This window comes from Mustela erminea, chromosome 5 (genome assembly GCF_009829155.1).
Source record: "Mustela erminea isolate mMusErm1 chromosome 5, mMusErm1.Pri, whole genome shotgun sequence".
NCBI classification, from domain to species: domain Eukaryota; kingdom Metazoa; phylum Chordata; class Mammalia; order Carnivora; family Mustelidae; genus Mustela; species Mustela erminea.
In genome coordinates, this window is record NC_045618.1 from 144,188,303 (window position 1) to 144,212,851 (window position 24,549).

Below are 24,549 nucleotides of genomic sequence, written 5' to 3' on the forward strand. Positions count from 1 at the left end.
GTGTCATCAACGGACACTGTCTAGTTGACATTTAGAGAATGTTCCACTCAGCAGCAGCTGATGATGCATTCCTCGTCGGTGAACCTGGAACATTCACTGAGACCATATTCTGGGGCATAAAACACATCTCAACAAATTCAAATTAGAGCAGACCTCTCAGGTTTTCTCTGTTTTACTTTGTTTTCTCAACTTTTTAATTGAAGTGCAATTTACATAAATACACAAATCTCAGATATACAGCTTGATGAATCAGTGTATGTATTCATCGGTGTAATCACCTAGATCAGGATATAGAACATTTTCAACAGTCCAGTAGACTCCATGGTTTGGCTCCCAATCAGTGCTCTTCTGACCACTAACACTATAGAGTAGTTTTGTTCCTCCCCAAGATTTTATTTATTTATTGGAGCGAAAGAGAGAGAGAGCGCATACAAGCAGGGGGAGGGGCAAAGGGAGAAGCAGACTCCCCGCTGAGTGTGGAGTGTGGAGCCTGATGTGGGGCTCACATCCAAGACCCCAGGATTGTGACCTGAGCTGAAGATAGATGCTTAACTGACTGAGCCACCCGGGCATCCCAGCCCCTTAGGTTTTAATTCACTATTAGGTAATCTTTGGCATTAAGGTTCAGTGTTGGAGTGAGTGAGTGTGTGTGTGTGTGTGTGTGTGTGTGTGTGTTCCAGAAAGTATATTTGATGGAACTGGAATACAGAGCAGGACACGGAGTGCTGTGAGTTAAGGCCGGACAGGCAGACAGGGTCTCCCACATGACACTGTAGGCTGGGGTCTGCTCCTTGGGCAGTGTCAGCTCCAGGACCCTTGTGGGCTTCCACCACATGGAAGGTACTAGGGTCCCTTGCTCAGGTTGCATTACAACCCAGTTCTCTTGTGTCTCATTGATCACCAGTTTATTGTCGTTTTTTTAAAATATAACTGTATAACTATTTTTTAAATTTCAGCCTCCACACTCAAAAAAACTTAAGGGAACAAGTTTAGTGTTCCCTAGAATGAAACTACAATTACACCTAATTGTCTATTTTATAGTTTTACCTAGAATTAGCATCCTGTTTATCATATGATGAGCCCTATGAGCTTTGAAGGAAAATGATGTACTAGATAACCTTTGCAGGGTTGACCAGAATTTGAGAGAATCTAGTACAAATTCTTGGAGCCAGCAGACAAAGAGGGCACTCCAGGAAAAATCATATATATATATATATATATATATATATATATTTTTTTTTTTTTTTTTTTTTTAAAGCTCTTTTTCTGTTACTGAGGAATCAGAAAAAAAATGTACTTTACTGGGGCCAAAATCCATTCTTGAGCAGCCCTGACTATCAAAAGTGTTTTTCAAGCATCCATTTAGTATAGAATACAAACCTAGAATTGTGGAAGATCACAAAAGGAAGTACAAAATAAAAATTGTTTTGGAAAGAACACAGAATTTGGAGTTAGATTATTAGGGTATGAAAGGAAAGCTAAATATCTGTATATAGAACACACAGGGAAAGATCTGGAAGAGTATCCCTGAGTATCCAATGATATGATACTCTCAGTCTCTGCGGGAAATGATAATGGGATAAGCTAAGGGAGGGAATATGAAGAGGTATCTTTTTGTTTTCTTTAAATACTGTGGAATTATTGGAATTTTTTGTTAATGTTTTCATTTATTACTTGTGTAAACACAACACAAAGATCTGTTCTGAGCTTTGGCTATCAGTTATTAGCTACGTGATCTAGAGATGGATTAACTAAGTTGTTGTTCTTGTCATTTTGTCTTCAGAGCTGGCTGGGTTTTTTTTTTTTTTTTTAAAAGATTTTATTTATTTGAGAGACAGAGATCACAAGTAGGCAGAGAGGCAGGCAGAGAGAGAGGGGGAAGCAGGCTCCCTGCTGAGCAGAGAGCCTGATGCCGGGCTTGATGCCAGGATGCTGGTATCACGACCTGAGCCGAAGGCCCAGAGGCTTTAACCCACTGAGCCACCCAGGCACCTCTAGAGCTGGCTGGGTCTTAAAATAATGTGGTACAATTGCCATGTATTTCAGATAAAGAAATGGTAAGATTCCTGCTCTAGGCCACCTAGCTGCTTGCCTAACTATTAGGCTCACTTCCTGTGAGAGAAGGCAGGGCTTCCATAGAAGTCTGGATTCAGAAGACAGTAGAAATAGACAATAGAAATAGAAATAGAAATAGACAATAGAAACCAGAATCAGGGTCTCTGGAATTTCCAAGTAAAAACTGAGAGAGGTATCAACTAGTTTTGTTTAGTGGAAATCTAAGATTTTATGGGAAGGTAAGTAAAAATAAGTCAGTTTACCCTATAATAAACCTGAGGATGGCATGGATGAAAGATCATGTTTTTAACTGAAGTTATGTTTCTGAAGAAGAAAGCAGACCTTATATATGCTAAATATAGCCTGTCATGTGTTTTCAAGAATAATGCTTTTAGAAACCTTTTTTTCTAACAGTTAGTGGGAGAGGGCAGATGGAGACATAAAAAGTTCTTCTAGCTTGTGCCAAAAGCACTAAGGAAATGTGAGGAGCTAATAGCAAGTATAAAAATGTTATAAACTTGTTAAATATATGATGTGACATATATAAGAATAGACCAGAAAGATAACTTGACCTGAGCTTCTCATATTCTGTTTTGAAAGTAATTGCATGATCTTTATTCTTAGCATTCAACAAGTTGTGGAAATTTCATGGATTTGCCCTCAGAACCTTTGCACTACCTACAGCCATGCTAGCTCTCATTTCTGCATCTTATCCACACTTGCTGTGTCTGTGAATTCATTCAGTTTTTCTCCAGTGCTTACTATGTACTAGCGCCATTTTAGGTCCTGGAGAAGCAATACAGACTATGGCAGGCAAGGTCCCTGCCTTCAGGGACCTTAGAGTCTAATAATGAGGAGGAGACGTCAACACACAGACAGACAAGAAGGGAGAAGCCTGGGGGGTGGTGAGGAGTGCCAGCAGGAGTGGTTGCATTTTAAATAGGACGTTCAGGGAAGGGCTCACTGAGCACGTGACAGCTGAGCAGAGACTTGAAGACAGTGCGCAGCTGTGCTGATAGCATCTGGGGTAAAGTACTCCAGGGGGAAGGAGGGAGCGGCCTGAGCATGGGAAATTGTCTGCAGTGTTTTCCAGTTGGAAAACTCATGCTTCAGAATGGTATGAATATTTCATTGACTTTTACCTGGTATATTTTTTAAAGTGATGCAGAAATGAGTGTTTTGGTCTCACCACATCAGCCAAAAGTGCATTTGACTCATGGCTTCCCTTGTCATTCCCTGTGGAACCCATGATGTAAATTCTGGCATGTCTGTGGCATTACAGTATAGGGCCTCACGGGTCTACTTCTTAGGACAGATTGCTTCAGTTGATTGGCTAATGATAATTTATTAAAATTGTATTTGCAACTGTAATGAGTCAAGAAGAGTGAAGATACTAGTGGAAAAAGAGCAAGATGGGAGACGTTGCTCTACCAGGTTAACAAGACTTACAGACCTTCTGTAATTAAGCCAAATGTGGTTATTAGCACAGGAATAGATAAGGAGGTCAATGGGACAGAATAGAGAAGCCAGAAAATCCACATATATATAACTCATAAACACTTGAGTTTTTGCAAAGGTGATATTAGAGTTTTTTAGTAAATGGTATGGGACATTTAGATGTGAGCATTTGGGGAGAAGTGAAACTTGATCCCTACCTCACTTCGTATGCTTCTTTCATCTTGGCACTTTAACTGTATTGTACCATCTCTCAGCTGCTCAGGCTTCTGCTGGCTAATTGTTTCCTTTATAGGTAATCCCCCCCCCCCCCCCCCCCCGTTTTAGATCTTCTCTAGTGGTAGAGTCCCAGGCCCTAGGGACCTCCTGCAAGTCCAGTGGATGTTCCCTACTCCAGTTTGTCCTATGGAGTAAAGGAAATTATTCTAGAAAAGCAGTGTTTTTGTTTAACTTGTAGATCATTCAACAGTTACCTAATTATTTAAACTTTAAACCATGGTTCTTTGTTAGTAAAAGAGGGATAAAAGTGAAACAATTCTTAGAAATTTAATGAATTCGTATCTTATTTGAGTCTTTTTAAATATTTTTAAGTATTTCACATCTGTTAGTTATTTGATATGCTAGCGGCTTCAACTGGAGGTTAAGCTGTGGCATATCAAAAGAAGCTCATGATGAGGACACCTGGGTGGCTCAGTGGGTTAAAGCCTCTGCCTTTGGCTCAGGTCATGGTCCCAGGGTCCTGGGATCGAGCCCCGCATTGGGCTCTCTGCTCAGTGGGGAGCCTGCTTCCTCCTCTCTCTCTCTGCCTACGTGTGATCTCTATCTGTCAAATAAATAAATAAAATCTTTAAAAAAAAAAAAAAAAGAGAGAGACAGAGGAGTGGCCCCCAGGCCAGAATGAAACTGAATTGTCCCCATATCAAAAGGAAAGAGGAAGGCACCTGGGTGGCTCAGTGGGTTAAGCCTCTGCCTTTGGCTCAGGTCATGATCTCAGGGTCCTGGGATTGAGCCCCGCATTGGGCTCTCTGCTCAGCGCAGAGCCTGCTCCCCCCCCCCGCCCCCGCCTGCTGGTGATCTCTGTCTCTCTCTGTCAAATAAATAAAAATCTTTTTTATTTTTAAAAAAGGAAAGAGGATATGACTGAAGGAAGAGAGTGTATGGTCTGCTGTGCAACGTGGGAAAAATCAGACTGAGCTACCTATGCGGTAGGGCAGCGGGGGGTCCCTTTGAGAGCTGTGATCTCTTTGGAATGGCTGTCCTCATGCTTGCAGCAGCTTGATCAGAAACGGCTCCGTGCTATCCGGACACCTTTTCACTGACACTTACTGCACTCCCATGTACGTCAGCCAGTGGGGGAAGAATGTACAGGTCATACCGACATGACTGGTTTGTATGACTGTTAATTCATTATAAAATGATGAATTGACTTTTTGGCTTCAACTCTAACTTCGTGTGCATCAGGTGATCACAAGACACCCTCCCTGGGCACTAGACATGGGACCAGGACACTGAAGAAATCTGGGTCAGGGAGGTCAAGGGCCATTCACATGATGTTTCTCCAGTTTGAATCTCTAGGTTGGGCACATCTGCGCACTGTGGTGCATGAGGACACGTGCACCTGCAGTACAGGGGTGAAAGGCAAGGGCGTAATTAGCCGCAATGTCATGGTAGTGGTTCTGGTGACAGGAGGGCCTGCAGTCAGGGAGAAGGGCCCAGTGGCTTCGAAGGTGTGCTTTTTTTTTTTTTTTTAAGATTTTATTTATTGGGGCACCTGGGTGGCTTAGTGGGTTAAAGCTTCTGCCTTCGGCTCAGGTCATGATCCCAGGGTCCTGGGATCGAGCCCTGCACCGGGCTCTCTGCTCGGCGGGGAGCCTGCTTCCCCCTTTCTCTGCCTGCCTCTCTGCCTACTTGTGGTCTCTGTCTGCCAAATAAGTACATAATCTTTAAAAAAATAAATAAGTAAAATAAAAAGATTTTATTTATTAATTTGACAGACACCTGTCCGAGCTGACCGCATCCTACCTCTGAGCCGCCTGCACGTGTGTGCTTGGCTCATGGATTTGGTGATGAGTCTTTTCCATGTCCTGGACCATGAGAGCCCCTGGAGGTAGCCCGTCATTTGTGTCCTTCACAACAAGCACCACGAGGCCATAAGTAGACCCTCGATTGCTCAGTCTCTGTGCGGGTCATTTTAAACTAGCAGTGCTTAAGTAGGGTACTCGATGTTATTAAGGCCTGCCTCTGTTTGCAGACTTAGGAGAAAAACAGTGCGAGATCAGTATTTTAATGAAGCCAGTGTGGTAAGAAGAAAATTCCATTTTTAAATAATGTCTCACATGAAGGATTGACCTTATGCAATATAAATACTGCTAAAGAAGGTCAGTGGTGGCTTTGTGCCTTGAGTGTTCTACAGGAGGTTTTGTGTATCCTGATGCAGTCATAAAAAATAAACCTCAAATATTTCATCACCTTATAGAGAATAGAATTATGGTCTATGTCTTTTTATTCTTTTTTTTTTTTTTTAAGATTTTTACTTATTTATTTGACAGACAGAATCACAAGTAGGTAGAGAGGCAGGCAGAGAGAGAGGACGAAGCAGGCTCCCCTCGGAGCAGAGAGCCCGATGTGGGGCTCGATCCCAGGAGCCTGGGATCATGACCTGAGCCGAAGGCCGAGGCTTTAACCCACTGAGCCCCCCAGGCGCCCCTATGTCTTTTTATTCTATGTGGTGCTTGGCAATATCCTAATCTCAAGGATTCTCTCTTCCTGGAGGGGGTGCGGCGTGTAACTGATGAGCACCGAACCCACCAGCCTTCCCACTCGCTACTCCGAGCCAGTGACTGGGCGCAGCTGGGTCACAAGGCACACTTATTCTTGTGAAAACTGAGAATCCTCTGACAAGTGACTTTGGCTTGGGGTGTTCCTGTTGGTGTGGCCGCAACTTTCTGAAACAGCACTGCGGTTGGAGATTAGCCTTTGCAGCGACCCTTCCTTCCCTCTCTCCATCTCGGGTTGCAGACGGGCCTTGGGAGCTGACCGTTCTTCAGCCTCTTCCAGCTCTTTCCCCCGTCCCCTCACAGGTGTTTCCCCAAACAAATGCCTTGCGTGTCTGCTTCCACCATCACGTCCTGCTCTTTGGTGGACGCAGACTCCTGCAGCAGTGACCACCCCCCAGCCTGCTTCTGTTGGTCACTGGAGGAGGCTGAAGTCTCTGATGGAAATTGTGCATTTGTTTTTATCACTTCAGTTCTGTTCATTTCTGCTTCATGTATTTTTTTTTTAATTGTGGTAAATTATACAGAATTTAAAATTCACCATTTTTTCTTTTAGTGTATAGTTCAGTGGTATTAAATACATTCAGGTTGTTGTGTTGTGTCATGAATGTTATTCTTTTATTTATTTATTTATTTATTTATTTATTTATTTATTTATTTTTATTTTGTTTTGAGAGAGGAAGAGGGTGTGAGAGAGTCCCAAGCAGGCTCTGTACCCAGCATGGAGTCTGATGCAGGGCTCGATCTCATGATTCTGAGATCATGACCTGAGCCAAAATCAAGAGTCAGATGCTTAACTGACTGTACCACCAGGTGCTTCCCAACTTTTAGAGATTGGTGGGGGGAGAGAGAGTGTTTCGTGCATTTCAAAGCTCTATTATTAGGTACCTATACATTTAGAGTTGTTCTGTCTTACTGAATAGATCCTTTTATCACTATAATATGTCTCTTTTTATCTCTGGTAATATTCCTTCTCTGCTCTGGTGTTAATATAGCCTCTCCTGTTTTCTTACAATCAGAGTTTGCATGATAGATCTTTTTCCATTCTTACCTTCGGTTTATCTGTGCTTTTATATCCAAAGTGCATTTCTTTTCTTTTTCTTTTCTTTTTTTTTTTTTTTTTTAAGATTTATTTGACAAAGAGAGAGAGGGTACACAAGCAGGGGGTGTGGGAGAGGGAGAAACAGGCTCCCTACTGAGCAGGGAGCCTGATGTGGGGCTTGATCCCAGGGCCCTGGGATCATGACCTGAGCCGAAGGCAGACGCTTAACCAACTGAGCCACCCAGATGCCCCCAAAGTGCATTTCTTGAAAATAACATAAGGTCAGGTCTTACTTTTCTATTCAGTTTGACAATCTACCTTTTTTTTTTTTTTTTTAAAGTAAGCTGTACACCCAGTGGGGGCTTGAACTCATGACCCCAAGATCAAGAGTTGTATGTTCCACCAACTGAGCCAGCGAGACACCCCAACAATCTCTACCTTCTGTTATACCAAATTTAGGCCATTTATGTTGAATGTGATTATTAGTATGGTTGGGTTTAAGTTCCATTTCCTCAACCTGACACCACTGACTTTGTGGTCTGGTGGTGCTGTCCTGTGTATTGTAGGATGTCAAGCAGCACCCCTGCTTTCTCCCTACTAGATGGTAATAGTATCAACCAAGTTGCAGCAGCCTCCAGACATTATCAAATGTCCCATGGCAGGGTGGAAAACATAATTATGCCCAGTTAAGAAGCATTAGTTAAGTCTACCATCTTGATAATTGTTTTCTGCATATCCTACCTATTCTTAAATCTTACTGATTTTTCTTTTCCTATCGTCTTCTAGACTAATTATTTTTTCATGGTTCTATTCTATGTCCCTTATGGCTTATTAGGTCCTATCTGTTTGATTTCTTAGTTATTTTTCTAGGATTTACAACATTTGTCCATCTATTCTCAAATAATATTATACCACTTTACAAATGATATAAGAACAGTACAACAATTTATTTTCCTTTCAGATTTTTTTGTTGCTGGCCTATAGAAATACAACTGATTTATGTACATTTATAGATTTCTTCATACATTTATAGATTTCTTGGGGTTTTCTACATAGGTAGTCATTGCTGCCTGTGAAGAAAGTGTTTTACTTCATCATTTCTGATGTGTATGCCTTTCAGTTTTTTACTTGATTTACTCTATTTGCTAGGACCTCCAGGGTAATGTCCACAGAACAGATGTCTTTGCCTCAGTGTGTACACTCATTAGGGTTAGAGTCCTCATAGATCTTTTTTATTGCTACTTATTTCTATTCCTAATTTTCTGAGTGTTATGGTCATGAATGAGTATTGAAGTTTGTCAGATCTTCTTTCTGAATCTGTTAAGAGAACATGATTTTCTTCTTCTGTTAATATGGCGTATGTATTGAGTTTGATTATTAATTCAGCTGTGCATTACTTATATAAACCCCACTCTGTCATGATGTAGTATCTTTTTTAAAATCGTGCTGTAGTCCTCTCAGTAATAGTTTATTACAGTCATTTGGTATCTGTATTTATGAAGGATAAAGGATATTGGTCTATAGTTTTCTTTTTTTTTTTTTTTTAAGATTTTATTTATTTATTTGACAGACAGATCACAAGTAGGCAGAGGCAGGCAGAGAGAGAGGGGGAAGCAGGCTCCCTGCCAAGCAGAGAGCCCGATGCGGGGCTCGATCCCAGGACCCTGGGATCATGACCTGAGCCGAAGGCAGAGGCTTTAACCCACTGAGCCACCCAGGCGCCCCTAGTCTATAGTTTTCTATGATGTCTGTCTGGTCTTTCTCATCATACATATTAAGTGTCTTGTATGGTTGACTTTTTGCCTGATTGTCTCTATGTCTATGAGTTTAGACAGGCATACATTCAAAGCTAATGGTTTTTCTCTGTCAGCATTTTGAAGATGATCTTCCATTGTCTCCTGGACTCCATCGTTTCTGTTGCGAAGTTTTGTTCTGTTTTGTGAAAGACTTTATCTTTAATCTCTGCACCCAGGGTGGGGCTCAAACTCACAACCCTGAGATCAAGAGTTACATGCTTTACCAACTGAGCCAGCCACGTGCCCTGAGAAGTTTGTTTTTAATACTTGTTTGTATCTGGTCATTTGCCTTTCGTCTGACACGGTACAGTCATCTCCTCGTCTTCAAGGTGTTGCTGTGTCACCACACAGTGTGTTCAGTGTATTTCTTTCCTTTAATCTTTGTCAGGGCTTGTGCTCCTGAGGACACAGGCCTTTCATCAGTTCTGGGCAACTAATGGTCCTTGTCTCTGAACATGTTGCCTCCTGTTTATCCCCTTTCCTTCTGGCGTCCCAATGAGATATAGGTTGGACCTTTATATCTGTCCTCTAGGACTCTGCTCTTATTTTTTATCTTTTCCTCTGTCTTTCTTACATAGGTCTGTCATTTAGTTCAATAATTTTCTTTGAGCTCTGCTATTTAATCACCACTAAGGTTTTAAATTCTTTTGATTCTTTTTCATTTCTTTTTTTTTTTTTAAGATTTTATTTATTTGACAGATCACAAGTAGGCAGAGAGGCAGGCAGAGAGAGAGGGGGGAAAGCAGGCTCCCCGCCAAGCAGAGAGCCCAATGTGAGGCTCGATCCTAGGACCCCGGGATCATGACCCGAGCCGAAGGCAGAGACCCCAACCCACTGAGCCACCCAGGCGCCCCGATTCTTTTTCATTTCTTGTAGTAACTTACTGTTCTGTTTTGAATTCCCTTTTATGTTTTTTTAAAATTTTAAGCATATTTCTTTTATGTTCTGGGTCTCTTCAATCTAAATGCAGTACTTGAGTGGGGGCAAAGGGTTGTCCAATTCTATTACTGCTTTTTTTTTTTTTAAGATTTTATTCATTTATTTGACTCACAGAGATCACAAGCAGGCAGAGAGGCAGGCAGAGAGAGAGGAGGAAGCAGGCTCCCCGCTGAGCAGAGAGCCCAACGCGGGGCTCGATCCAGGGCCCCAAGATCATGACCTGAGCCGAAGGCAGAGGCTTTAACCCACTGAGCCACCCAGGTGCCCCTATTACTGCTCTTTTTAGTTGATTCTTCTTCATGGGGCCTTTTTCCCTGTGGTGGTTTCTAATTAGGAGCTCTGTGGCTGGTCCCAATACTCGTGAAGGCTGAGGAACGGGGGTCAGGACTGTGTCCCACAGATGGGGTTTGTACTTATTGTGCCAGGCCCCTTGGACTGCTGCTCACATCCAAGCCCTTCAGATCGACTGCCTGTGGGAAGGAAAAATACATTCAAACTCGAATGCTGAACATGGCAGGCTTGGGATGACAGATTCTTGAGGAAATTTCTTCTTTTTTATTTATTGCAGTCAACGTCTGAGAGAAGACAGAGTTCCTTGTCAGCTCTGTCTGCCAGCAAATGGATTTTTCACTGTTTACACTTTGACTGAGGGTTAGAGTTTCAGGGATTCTTTCCGGGCTTTTGCAGGGGACATCAGTTCCAGCTCCCCACTCGTCTGGCCTGAAGCCTCATCCTCGTTAGCCCCGCTCAGCTCAGGACACCGAAGCTCTGGGTGTTGGCTAGGTAGTCCTGGGGTGGCCCGTAGCTTCAGGGTTTGACAGTATTTTGACAATATTCTTTTTGGGTTTGGACCTCTAGAATTACTTTCTAGAGGTATGCAGTTAAAAGGATATTTTATGGGGGGTCCTGGTGGCTCACTTGGTTAAGTGTCCAGCTCTTGGTTTTGGCTCAGGTCATGATCTTGGGATTCTGGGATCGAGTCCCACGGGCTCTGTGCTCAGTGCGGCGTCTGCTTGGGATTCTCTCTCTCCCTCTTCCCCTTCCTCCAGCTCATACGCGCATGTGCGCACACATACATTCTCCCTCAAATACATAAATGACATGTCTTTTTTAAAAAAACGTTATTTTATGTATCTTACTCAGCACTTTGAGGTGTTTGGAGGGGAATGTTCTCCAGAATAGCTTGACTTATACTGTAGGCAGTTGAACCTAATTTTTTTGCTTCTATAAGCTAAGTATTGATAATCTGATTCTTGGGATGTTTTGGTTCTTAAGTCAAGAACCGTAACGTTTATTAATGATTATATTAAATAACATTAACTCAAAATGTTGACATTAAAAAGCGTGTGTACAAGCGCCACACACAGATTTTCAGGCTTTTGGCCTGAGTGGTGGTTTTTATTTTGAAGCCTTTCATTCAGAAAACGTACACAGCCGTTTGGAATTTGTCTCACGACCTGGCTTAGTGTCCGGTAAGGGATTTTAATTCCTGTTGTGGTGGCAATTCCTGTAAGTACACCTTCCCAGGATGCTGTTCTCCAGACGGGGGCCGCCCTGCCAGGACTACCTGCGTGTGAAGTGGGTTCTGTCCCGGTCGTCCCTCGGAGTGGCACCAGTGGGTCCCGCTCATGGACCCGCCACTCGTGTTGGCCGCAGTGCGGATGACGATGTCCTTCCTTCCCCTTCCTGTGCTCGCGCCTCCCAGCTGTCCCTCTGCAGGGCAGCCAGGGAGGGCCAGGATCCCCTTGAGTCCTCCAGCCGTGTGTCCTTAGGCAAACGGGGCGACCCTAGCCCACCCCGTGCTGCTGCGTGAGGAGTCGGGAACATGCCGCATGAGAGGGCGGACCAGCGTGGCTGGCGCCCGGAAAGTTCCGGGAAGGGGGTGGCTGTGCCGTTCTCCTGCTGTTCTCGTGCCGACCAGGTCCTGACAGTCTCTTTCCTCATCAGCCTTTGTGCTCGCTCATTTGCCGTTTCTCCAGACGAGGCCCGTGGTGCCTCTGGCCTGAGCCGCCACAGGAGGTTCCCACCGGGCTTCACACCTGCACGCTCTGCTCATCATCCTCATGCTGTGCCGCGCCTGGTCGAGCTTACCAGAAACCCATGGGATGGATACAGGGCAAAGGCAGGAATCTTCCAGGGCTCCCGTTTGCCTTCCTCTAGCTTAAGATCCAAGTCCCTTACCTCCGTCAGGCTCTCACCAGGCATCTTTATAGCCTGGGAGAGCGCCCCGAGAGCTGCGGGGCTGGACGGAAGTGTGTGTGGTCACCGCTGTCATCGCTGCCCCCGCGGGCTGTACACGCTCACCGCCACCAGCGGCGCGAGCCTGCGACCTACTTTACTTTCTGTCACCACAGCAGCTGACTCAGTCTCCTCTGAGTGTGGAGGGCGTGCTTCTGCCCTTGACAGACCGCTTACCGTCTAAGTTACTGCAGCAGAATGTGGTGATCACGGTAGTTCAGTGCAGATCTCGCCGTCCGTCTCAGCAAGGCCAAGTGGTGCTGTGGTTTTTCTGAATGACCAGTTTCACTCAATGGTCTGGAAGCCTGAGTTTCTGTGTACCATGCTTGTGCATGTGCTTTTTCTCTTCTCTTCTTTCTTTCTTTCTTTTTTTTTTTAAGATTTTATTTATTAGAGAGAGAGAGAGCGCGCGCATGAGCAGGGGGCAGGGAGAGGGAGAAGCAAGCCCCTTGCTGAGCAGGGAGCCTGACTCGGAGCTGATCGCAGGACCCTGAGACCATGACCCAAGCCAAAGGCAGACGCCCAACTGACTAAGTCCCCCAGGCACCGCAGTACATGTGCTTTTTATTTTTTAATAGGCCAGTGGGGCTCTTGGGTGGCTCAGTGGGTTAAGCCTCTGCCTTCAGCTCAGGTCATGATCTCAGGGTCCTGGGATCGAGCCCCGCATCGGGCTCTCTGCTCAGCGGGGAGCCTGCTTCCCCCTCTCTCTGCCTGCCTCTCTGCCTACTTGTGATCTCTGTCAAATAAATAAATAAAATCTTTTAAAAAATAACAATCTTTATTTTTTAATAGGCCAATGTATGAAGCTTGGGTTGGTGTTATTTGATTACTGACCTAAGAACAAACCCATTTACAAAGTGCTTTCAGATGCATCATCTCCTTGTCCTCGTGGCACGCGTGGGTGGCACAGAGACCGCGGATTGCGGTGCTGGAGTGGCATGTCCGAGTTGAGAGAGAAGAGAGTTGGGGTCTGGGGGAGCTCTTCTTACTCCAGACTCCCGTTCTGGACGAGCTCTCCAAGCGTCTTAGCATGCTCGCCTTGATAGCTCAGAATATTCTCACTTGATTGATGAGCATTTCCTTTATTCGAAATGTTTTTTTATTTCGTCATTTCAAGATGAGAGACCTAGAAAGAAAAAAGAGGGTCTAACAGATGTAATTATTTTCCTGGATTGCATGCATTTTCAGTCAGGGCTTTGCAGAGGCCGCAGCCTGATGCCGGGCTTCCGCCTCCAGGAGTAATGTTTCCACTCTGGAAGCTGGCCTTGTCTTGAATGTTTGCTCTTTTAGGGGAAAACGGAACCCATCACGGTGGTGAAGCTGCTGAGCTGCTTTGATGACCTCGTGGCTGCGGGCACCGCCTCTGGGAGGGTTGCTGTCTTTCAGCTTGTGTCCTCGCTGCCAGGGAGAAACAAACAAGTAAGTGGTAGTCTCCCCGGCATTTCTTACCTTCTTGGCACATTCCTTGCGGATTTTCACAGGAGAAAGCCTCCCCCGCTCGGAAGATACATGCTCAGAAAAGTTTCACCCTATGCTCTTTTTTTTTTTTTAATAATTTTTTTTATGATTTTATTTATTTATTTGAGAGAGAGAGAGAGAGCAAGCATGAGAGGAGAGAGATCAGCAGGAGAAGCAGACTCCCTGCTGAGAAGGGAGTCCGATGTGGGACTCGATCCCAGGACTCCAGGATCATGACCTGAGCCGAAGGCAGTCGCTTAACCAACTGAGCCACACAGGCGCCCCACCCTATGCTCTTAATACTCAATAATATTTTGGTTCTTGGGAGGACACTTGGCAGAAAGCACGTTTGGGTAATTTAGATTGTGCCTAACGTTCTCTGGCTGCCCTCTGTCCGCTTTCAAGGTAACTAACCAGAGGGTTCCTTGTGCAGGGTTTTGCCTGGAAAACCAGGTTGGGGAGACCAGCTCCTCCAGGAGCAGGAGGGACTCTGTACCCCTGTGCCCACAGAGCGTGTCTCACAGTGCCCACCCCTTTCTCTCCCTGTGCACGTGTCTGTCGCTCGTTCCCAGCTTCGGAGATTTGATGTCACCGGTATTCACAGAAATAGCATCACCGCCCTGGCTTGGAGCCCCAATGGAATGAAATTGTTCTCTGGTGATGACAAAGGGAAAATTGTCTATTCTTCTCTGGATCTAGACCAGGTATGATTATTTCCAGAAATATTTTTGGCCTTCTTCTACTTGGGGAAATTATATCCATAATCATCTTGTAGCCAGTCTGTTTGTATTCCCAATCATTTGTCCCTTTATAATCTCATTGTTGTTTGTAACAGTTTCCCTCAAGGACTTCTCTAACGTTTTCTAAGCTGCTTCTGCTGTGACTAAAGGGTTGGCCTTTGTTTGCACTGGCCCCTTCCCTCATGGTGTCCATTCTCCTGTTGTCTCCTGCTGCTCCTTCGAACGGAAGCCACTGTCACTCTTCTCTCCTTGAAGGGTTTGTAGGAGCCATGCGAAGCCTTTCATAATCATAACTGTGGACAGAGGTCAGTGCTTTCAGGGGGCGGAGAGCTGGCCCCAACCAAGCCTTGTCTCGTGTGGGAGGGAGTGGGCCGAGGACGAGGAGGCTTGGTGGCAGTCCAGTGCCCAGCCACCATCCTCATGTTTGTTGTTCTTTTTAATCCTCACAACGCTGCCCTGAGCTGCGTGTGCACTTCCCTGTCAGTAGATGAAGAACCCAAGGTTCGGTGACCCTGTCACTAGCCCGGGGTCACAGGCCAACACCTGGTAGAGCTCAGCTTCAAACAGGTTCTGCTCCGAAGCCCGCATCTTTTCCACCGCTCGTGTGCCTCTGTGCAGGCCTGTGCTTCGCTGGGTCACATGTCTGCCCAGCTGCACTGAACACCTTGGTACGAGCCTTTCCTTTCTTGACGCGTAGCCTTCATTCCTCATGCATAGCAGGAATTCAGGAATTACTAGCCAAGTTGCTTTTTTTTTTTTTTTTTTTAAAGATTTTATTTATTTATTTGACAGAGAGAGACAACAAGAAAGGGAACACAAGCAGGGGGAGTGGGAGAGGGAGAAGCAGGCTTCCTGCTGAGCAGGGAGCCCAACGTGGGGCTCGATCCCAGGACCCTGGAATCATGACCTGAGCCCAAGGCAAACGCTTAACAACTAAGCCACCCAGGCGCCCCTAGCTGAGTAGCTTTTAGTCCCTCCAATCCACGACTGTCCTATTATAAGTTATGTCTAGCGGAAGTTCTCAAAGTGTTTGGTCTCAGGAGGCCCCTACACTCTTTTTTTTTTTTTTTAAGATTTTATTCATTTATTTGACAGAGAGAGATCAGAAGTAGGCAGAGAGGCAGGCAGAGAGAGAGGAAGGGAAGCAGGCCTCCCAATGAGCAGAGAGGCCGACATGGGGCTAGATCCCAGGGCCCTGAGGTCATGACTTGAACCGAAGGCAGAGGCTTTAACCCACTGAGCCACCCAGGCGCCCTTATTAATTTATTTTTGAAAAAATAAACCTATCACTAGAAATAACTTTTATGAAAATAACTATTTCAAAACAAGTGATAAGAAAGACAGTACTTTACATTTTTGCAAATCTCTCTAACGGCCGGCTTGACGGAGGACAGCTGCATTTGCAATACATTGTTTTGGTTGGAGCGTATGAAGAAGATCTGGCCTCTCACAGACCTGTAGTTAGAAACAGGACAGTATTGTACGAGCCTTTTTAGAGAATTGTGGATATTCTTCGTGAATCTTATCCCCAACTGATGGATGGTGGTTTCCCTAAGGTCAGTTGTAACTGGGAAGCTGAAACTGTGTGGATGGATGTTTTTGTCCTCTTACAGCGAAATCCAGCAGCCTGCCTGGCACTTTGAGTGGCTCTTTGATCCCTGCGTGATTTTGTAATATCATGTGTTGGTCACTTGGAAAATTTGATCTTACTGAATGATGCAGATCTTTCCAAATGTTGAAATTTAATTATATAATATCAAAGAACGTGTTTTTGTCAATAATACCATCATTCTGATCAGAAAAGGCTATAGAACTGCCCAAGTTCACAGGGTCGTTACAAGCTTTCCATTCTAAGCCTAATTTGAGAACTTGAAATTTATTATCAGCAACAAACACAATTGTTTTCACTAAAGTGACAAGGCCACTTTGTTCCATCTGAGAAAATGTCTGCCAAATACCCATGTTTGAGTAATTATAGTATGTCAAGAAAAATGGCATTCTGGGGCGGGGGTTGGGGGGGAAGGCAGCTGGTTGCACTCCCAGCTCCAGCAGTCAAGTGCTTTTCCTTGAGAACCAGAGTACCTCAGTGTGCAGCAGCAGGACTGGGCGTGCCTGCCCCATTTTATCACACAAAATTCTAAACTGTGTCTCCCCAAGAGCCAGGATTTAATGAAATTATAAATGTTCTGCGTCAAAGACCATCTTCAGTGAAATGCACATTTTTTCCCATAAGTGGTGGCAGAGGACACAGTGATGATTAGTGGCATTCAGTGCCCTGCTCTCCCCTCCATGGCTTTTGTGTCATTGCCAATGTCAGCTCAGTGAAAAAGGCAGATGCAATCTAGTATTATAACGAAAATAGTCTGGGCCTTGCAGACCCTGTGGAAAGGACTGCGGAGCCCACTTGGAGAACCGCTGTTGTGCAGGAAAGCATTGAGGTTATTAGGAGCCCCTGTGTTGTTCCTTCCTTCTGCTCGGGCCTGCAGGCAGCGCCAGGCCCGCACCGCTCCCGAGCCTGCATTTCACAAAACGGAGAGAAAGCCACATGTAGAAAACAATGTCCTTAGCGTGCTGGGAACTTACTTCCCAGCTTTATTGAGGTTCTGATAGTTGTTGTTTTAAATACAAGTATAAAGAGATTTGCAAAAAAAAAAAAAAAAGATATGGGAGGTTGAGTGTTTTTGCAAAATTCATAGAATAAATTTAGTTCATTATAAGCTAAGTCTAAAACTGAAAAGCTACAGTTTACATAACTACAAACGTGGGAGGAAAATCTGCTTTAAAAGTACTTGATGTTTGGGGGTAAAGAGAATTTCTCTATCTTCACTCTGTTGGTGATTGTATAACTGTATGCATTTTTCAAAATCCATATAACCGTGTATCTAAAAAGGGTCAGTTTTATTGTATGTAAATTTTACCAGTAAATCTGATTGCTGCTCTTCCTCCTACCCCCAAGAGGTTTGTGACAGAGCATCAGGATTTCTTAAACAACTGAAGAAACAGGTTTGGGAGAAGAGTAACTTGTAGAAGCAGATTTTTGACACCAAGAAATAGAGTTTGTGCCGGCAGTAAAATGCCTTCTGGAGTTTACCTTTGTTCTTCAATATATTTAAACCTGCTTGAATTTCTTTCTTGTTTTTTTCTGACCCTTTCAGTTGGCATGGATATAATGTCCCTAGAATTGCCTTGAACTCTTTGTGGGGGAAGGGTGTAATGTGACCTTAGGTGATAGTTGCCGCAATAATTTTATGGAAAGTCCCATTGTGTTTGATTAGAATAAATAATAGTGATGGTGTAACATATTTCCACTTAGATCCCTATGGACTCTTCTTTGAACTGCCTACCGAGAATGTTTTAAAAGAAATTATATAGTATTTTTCATGTTTCCTGCCAAACTTGATATAGGCTGAGAAAGGTTGTTAATGTTGTTTTCTCATTAGTAAGAACTTTTCCAAACAATTTTATCACAGTGGGTTGACACTGAATCTGTTGAGAATTAGCAACATACGTTTTAAGGTATAAACTGACCCGAATACAAACAACAGAAGGATGTTTCCCGTCACAGAGGAAGTCAGGTTGCTTGAACTCTGCACTGAGTTGGCTTTAACCGGACTCTCTCACAGGGCGTGTGTAACTCGCATCTGGTGTTGGAGGAGCCGTCTTCCATCGTGCAGCTGGATTATAGCCAGAAAGTGCTGCTCGTGTCTACACTACAAAGAAGCCTGCTTTTTCACATGGAAGAAAAGTCTGTCAAGCAGATTGGAACACAACCAAGGAAAAGGTGGGCGTCGCAAGTGCCCCAGCCTGGTGGTTACAGAGGGGCTTTAAGTTTTCCTAGGTTTCCTGTTTGCCATCTGCAAGCCCACAGCTGCTCTAAGCCTGGGGTGCCCAGTGGGTCCCTAACCTGCCTAGGGCACCTTGTCCCAGCATCAGACAGGAACAGCGCATCCCTCTTGTTCTTCTGGGAGAACGTGCAGGCGTGGCCTTCCTGCCTTGAGTGCCAGGATCTGGGGGAGTCTCCAATGTGGTCTGCTTTGGGTCCACTCCTGTGCAGGTGCCCCCCTCCCACAGTCCCAGTCAAGGGTCAAGGCCCCGCTGCACCGTGTGGGCTGGGCCAGGCTTCGGGATAAGAGGCAGACAAGGTAGATAGGAGCCCACCATCATGAAAACTTAATAAACTCAGCAGGAAAGTTAATTGTTGGGTTACCTGCTGTGGAGCAGTGTGCGGGGTGCTGTGAAACTTCTCCCCAGCCTGGAGCTGCAGGCGGACTCCCTGAAGGAGTGGGTGAGGGAGCAGTAGAACTGGCCAAGAAGAGTGGGAGGCTTCCAGGCTGAGAGATTGTCCCCCCGTTAACCTGCCACCCGGAAGGACAGCAAGAGAAGGGGTAGGCCAAGTCCAGTCACCTATCCGCCACGCGGGAAGAGGCAGCAGGAGTGCATGGGGGGTCTCCCTGCCAGAAACACGTGTAGAGCCCTGGGGCCCAGTTTACATGGGGGTGGGGCCAGTGAGGAGGGGCTGGGTAGAGTGGTGAGGCCACCCCCTCATCCTGAGAGAGAGGGGCAAGAGCCACGTGGGGGCAGGAAGAGCCGATGGGCGCCGGCAGCTTGTGGATTGGCAGCGGGATTTGGAGAAGTTCCTGGTAAAAGGGCACTGTTGCCTGGAGAGGATCAGAGGGGCTGGTGGCAGGTGGGCTGGGGAGTGGGGTGAACAGGCTGACAGTGGGATGCGCGTTGGCTGCGCGAGGGAGGGAGGGCCCATGGAAGCTGGTGGTGACAGCCAGGCGGGTGATGGATGGCCCGGAGAAGGGGAGGTCACATGGGCGGAGTGTGGCAGCCCTTAGCTATTAAAAGACCTGGTCAAGCTTCCCTTTGGCTTCTGTTTTCCATGCTGAATACCCCCTCAATCCATCAACAATTTAGCCTTTTTCTAGCAGTAGTCTCCCGGTTGGCCCCTGGAAAACACAGTGGAATTTGGAGTTCCGGCTTAGGGGTTCTGCACGTCTTCATCTTGTCTTTCCCTCTGCCACTGTCTCTCTCTTCTGCCTGATGCTTTGTTCTGACTTGGCGTCAGTGTCTCACTACACTCTTTTTGGAAGGGTAGTGCAGGATAGAGAGGTAGGAAAACCAGTTCCTTTTCACGGGGAGCAGCCAATAGTTCTTCTCTTAAAACCTAGTCTTCCAACCTCCAGTGTGGAAACCTAAGCAAGTTTCCAGAAGCCCCTCCTGGTGCACATGTGTGATCGAGTCTTTTGGCCTATGCTGGACACTGTTCCAGGCTGCTGATGCAAACAAATGTCTCCCCTTTCTTCCTGGGAGGTCTGTTTCACTGAGCCCTAGAGGAATGGGGATAACACAGAATAAATGGAAAAGTTGGTCATCCCTGTGTCTTAAAGATTGTTTTTCTGTTGCGTGTATGTGAGCTTGTGGTTCAGAAGGGGCATCTGGCGAGTCTGCCCCCTGGAAGCCGTGTGTCATCCAGCACGTGTGGGGCAGTAGTATGCGGTGGGCAGGTGGGCAAGGGACAGGGCTCTGCCCCCAAGCAGAATAGCTGTGTAGGCGGCAGTGTGTGCTGCAGAGAAGGCAGTTGGGGTGAAGCCTGGGAGGGGGGGCACGCTCTCTTAGAATAGACTGGAAAGACTTCTGTGGGGAAGTGATATTTGAGCAGAAGCCTCAGGCATGGGAAGAGCTGCTGGAGGAGAATTCTGGTCTCAGGAAACAGCGAATGCCAAGGCCGCGGATTCAGCCAGGGCTTCAGCATTCGGGGAGCCAGAGGGGGCCGGGTGACCAGGGAGCAGTGGGTTGGGTGCACTGGTAGAAAATGAGATTGGAGGGGTGCCTGGGTGCCTCAGTCGGTTAAGCGTCTGCCTTCAGCTCGGGTCATGATCCCAGGGTCCTGAGATCGAGTCCCACATCGGGCTGCCTGCTCAGTGGGAAGTCTGCTTCTCTCTCTGTCCCTGCCCCTGCTTGTGTTCTCTTTCTCACTGTGTCTCTCTCTGTCAAATAAATAAATAAAATCTTAAAAAAAATAAATAAAGAGAGAAAGAAGATGAGATTGGAAAGGAGGGCCCGAGCCAGCTTAGGGGCAGGGCTAGAGCACCACGCTGGCTGGCTGTTGCCCAGCTTATCCTAGGCATAACCAAAGGCTCTTAAGTGCTGTAGGCAGGAGAATGGCCACGTGAGCGACGTTTCAGAGCTCACCCAGTTCTGCGTGGAGACTCAACTGGAGATGGGCAGGAGCGGGAGAGGAGGGTGCTGTGGGAGTCCTGGGAGCGGGCGTGGGGGCTGGCCCTGGCGGTGGCTGTCAGGAGACCGGGACATGCAGGGAGCTGCAATTAGGATAATGCAGGATAAAGCAGGATAATGCTTTCCCTGGGGCAGGGTAACGGATTGGATGTGGGGTGAGGGGAAGGAAAGAAGAGAAGGTTTCGTGCCAGTGGCAGCTAGGTAGCTGTGGTGGAAACACAGGGCGAGCCCGGGTTTGAGGTCTAGACAGCCATTCTGTTGGGGGCATTATTGAGCTGGAGGTGCCTGTTAGGTAGTAGTCAAGCAGGAGTCATCGTGAGGACTGACATCTCCAGGCCCGCAGGTCGTTAGATGCAGGCGACATTGAGACTCTGACATCGGGGAACAGTGTTTTTCACGTGACATTGAAAAAGCCTCATCAAGTCTCTGCTGTGTTCTGGGCACCCTTCTCCATCTGAGGTGACAGCTGTGACCTGGGAAGACCTCTCATCTCGGGAGGCTCATATTCCTGACGGGGGAAACCAACATTAAATAAATATGTTCTAGAATGTTCGGGAGTAATCAGGATATGGACTACAGAGGAGGGAGCAGGGGACATGGGTGCATGCTCTAGATAGGCAGGGACGGACAGCTCTGCCGCAGGAGGGACCAGAGCAGATTCCTGAAGGAAGGGCAGAAAGAGCCAGGACTTTGAAGAGAAGCTCTTGAGGCAGAAGCAGTGTGTGTGCCAAGCGTTTGAGTGTTTGCAGAGCAGCAAGGCCACGTGGGCCTTGGTAGGGTAGGGCCAGGGTAGGACCCCATCGTGTAGGCTTTGTGAGCCTTACGCGGGGCTGCTTTATTCTAGCACGCCAGCAGTCGTGAGAGGCTTTGACCAGGGCAGGTCACGTGACCCTTGCTGCTCTTGGGAGGGGACAAGAGTGGCAGCTCAGGGGGCCAGCCGGGGGCTCAGGCCAGGGCAGGGTGGTAGGAATGCTTGGAGGGCAGAGCTGCAGGTTTGCTCTGGCGGGTGAGGGAGGGAGATGAGTCAGAGGCCGTGGCTGAGCTCTCGGGTGGGGGGTGGTGGCGCTCTGGCCTCGAGAAGTCTGGCGGAGAGGACAGAGGGGCTGTTGCGGACAGGTGGCATAGTCTTCCTCCAGGGGGCAGCCGAAGGGGCAGGGGCAGCAGGTGTGCATCTCAGGAAGCAGGTGCGGCCAGAGCCTGTAGCACGTGGACGGTCTGGACAAGCTCTGGGACGATGAGCTCGCCGCAGGTGTGAGCATGGTTTGGGGGCGCGGTTGTCTCTGTTCTGGGCATCGGCAGAGACTGGGACGTGAGGAGGGGTCAGAGGAGTGAGAAGTCGGAGGCCACATGGAGGAAGTGTCACAGGGCCAGCCACTGTGTCAGAGCTGCTGACTACCCGGAGAGATGGCCTGAGATAGACATTTGGATACAGCGACCTGGTGGCTACACACGGTCTTGCTCAAGGAGAGGGGCCGAGGGTGAAAGGGCTGGAGGGGACAGGATCACCGTGCTTGGGGATAGCTTTGCAGGAGGCTGGTTTTGTAGAAGGGAACGCAGGAGGGGGCGCTTTGCAGGGAGCGCGTCTGCTGAGAGCTTTGTGAGATGGGCTGGGTGGCTGGCGCTGGCTGGCACGGAGCACGAGATGGCGGTGCCTGTCGTGACCTCCCTGGAGCCTGCTGGTGGGTGACAGAGTGGCCTGAATAGGGCGGGAGCATTCTCAGCGGGCAGCAGAGCGTGGGCATCCCGAGCCTGCATCCGCAGGCAGGGGACCGCAGTGTGGGGGATGGGGTCGTCCTTTTCAGATGGAGTTTGTGAGCCTCCTCAGACCAGACCAGATAATGCATGTTACTCCCAGAAGACCTCAGAGCCCCCAGCTGTCCCCAAATGTGTTGTATCTTTGCTCTCCTCGGGCTCTGTGTTGCACTATCTCATGTGGGAACCCTCTCCCTACCTATTAGGTGTCCCGTGGCCCTGTCCTCAGGGCCCCTGGGCAAGGCCATCCGTGCATGTGGATGTGGGGAGTCTACCCCCGAGCAGAGCCAGCACCAGGTTCTGGAACAGGGTCACTGCTGTCGTGCCTGTGTGGTAGTCTGTGGGCAGTTGGCTGCTGAGCCTTTTGTCACCCATCATAGACTTTCATTCTCTTGCCTCAGGCTCTCTGTCCATGCTCAGCATTTCAGGTCTGGGGTACCAGCGGATTATACAGCTCGTTAGAAAACACTCCTTCCAGTGCTCCCAGCTGGCTCAGCAGTACAGCACGAGACTCTTGATCTTAGGGTTGTGAGTTTGAGCCCTACACTGGGGGTAGAGAGTGCTTAAAAATAAAATCGTTTAGGGGCACCTGGGTGGCTCAGTGGCTTAAGCGTCTGCCTTCGGCTCAGGTCATGATCTCAGGGTCCTGGGATTGAGCCCTGCATTGGGCTCTGTGCTCAGCGGGGAGCCTGCTTCCCCCTCTCTTCCCTCTGCCTGCCTCTCTGCCTGCTTGTGATCTCTCTCTCTCTCTCTCTGTGTCAAATAAATAAATAAAATCTTTAAAAAGATATAAAATCGTTTTAAAGTCCCAAAACAAAAAACTACAACTTTCATGTTAATGGGGCTTATAAAGGGAATTAACGTATTTTTTAAAGTCATCAGTGATTTTTCTGCAAGTCACCTCCACCAAAGTTAAGAAAGTGGGTTGATGAAGTTATGATTTTAGAGTCCTGCAGTGCCTGGGCCTTGAAAGTTGGGGTGTGAGGGTCCGCTTCAGAACGACTGCAGCAGGTGCTGCACCATCGTGCTGCCGGTGGGTGGCGCTAAGCCTCGGGCGAAGGACAGTTTGCACCTGCTCTAGCTAGTTATCCCCAGTTTAGCCGCCTCCCCCCCCAGTCTCCCTCCCCCACCACCAACCACACACCACATGTTCCAGCAGTTCCGGAGAGCCAGCTGCCCGCCAGGACCCTCTCGCATGCTCCTTCCCCCACAGTGCCCATTCCGTCCTCAGCCGGGAATAGTCCCTGGTCTAGCCCTCTCCTGCCCCAGTCAGATGCCTCCCGTCTGGACCACTCATGGGGCCCTTTGAGCCTCAGATGGTCTTGCACTGATTCTTACCCACGCACACGTCTGCCTGCGCCTGTTCTCAGCCAGGGCCAGGCTCTCGTGTCGTTTCTCTTTCACGTTGCCCATGGCACCGGGTCTCACATGGGGCAGGACTCCCTCAGTGTTTGTTCAAGTGAGTGCTGCAGTTGTCCAAGGTGAGCGGATCAAAGTGGAAGGGACAGGAGGTTTTTAAGAGGACCTATAAATAGAAGGAAAACATTTAACAAGTGGGTCACCAAACAGAAATCGATTGGACAGGAAGGGCAAGGGGAAGAGGTTACGGACTGCCCTGTGATAATTCCTTTGGGTCTATTTAGAGAATCTTTCCAGAAAAAATCCACCAAAGGCAGTAATCAAACCCGAGGCCGATTATAGAGCTGTCCGGGAATGATCGACAGTGTTAGAACGGTCTTGGTTCGTCTCACAATCTTCGTCTCAAAGCTGAATTTGATATTCAGTACTTTCCTTGGGCCCCATCCAGAGGGATTTAGTTACTCTGCACCCAGAGGGACCTGGAGAGAGACTGACTGGCAGAGAACGTCCAGATAACTCTGTGTCACCATGTGAGATGGGCTCTGGAGACAGCCCTTCAGGAGGACCCATGTGCTGCTGTGTGCAGGGAGGGTGAGGAGAGAGGCACAGGGCTGTGTGTGGAACGAGGGGCCCATCCCAGCTGGGAGCACCTGGAGCCCGGTCCGGGGGGTTACCACGTCAGCAGCAGCACTTCTGTG

General features: G+C 47.5%; 1 protein-coding gene across 7 annotated transcripts in view; it reads left to right on the forward strand.

Moving 5' to 3' along the window:
- Window positions 1-24,549, forward strand: part of TECPR2 (tectonin beta-propeller repeat containing 2) — a 98,125-nt gene that overhangs the window by 15,892 nt on the left and 57,684 nt on the right. For 5 of the 7 annotated variants that reach the window (XM_032345344.1, XM_032345346.1, XM_032345351.1 and 2 more), the window contains 3 exons: window positions 13,590-13,718; window positions 14,330-14,461; window positions 18,121-18,278. In XM_032345344.1, coding sequence (XP_032201235.1) covers window positions 13,590-13,718; window positions 14,330-14,461; window positions 18,121-18,278 — 419 coding nt within the window. The remainder of the gene's footprint in view (window positions 1-13,589; window positions 13,719-14,329; window positions 14,462-18,120; window positions 18,279-24,549) is intronic. The other 2 variants (XM_032345347.1, XM_032345349.1) reach the window with 2 other exon arrangements.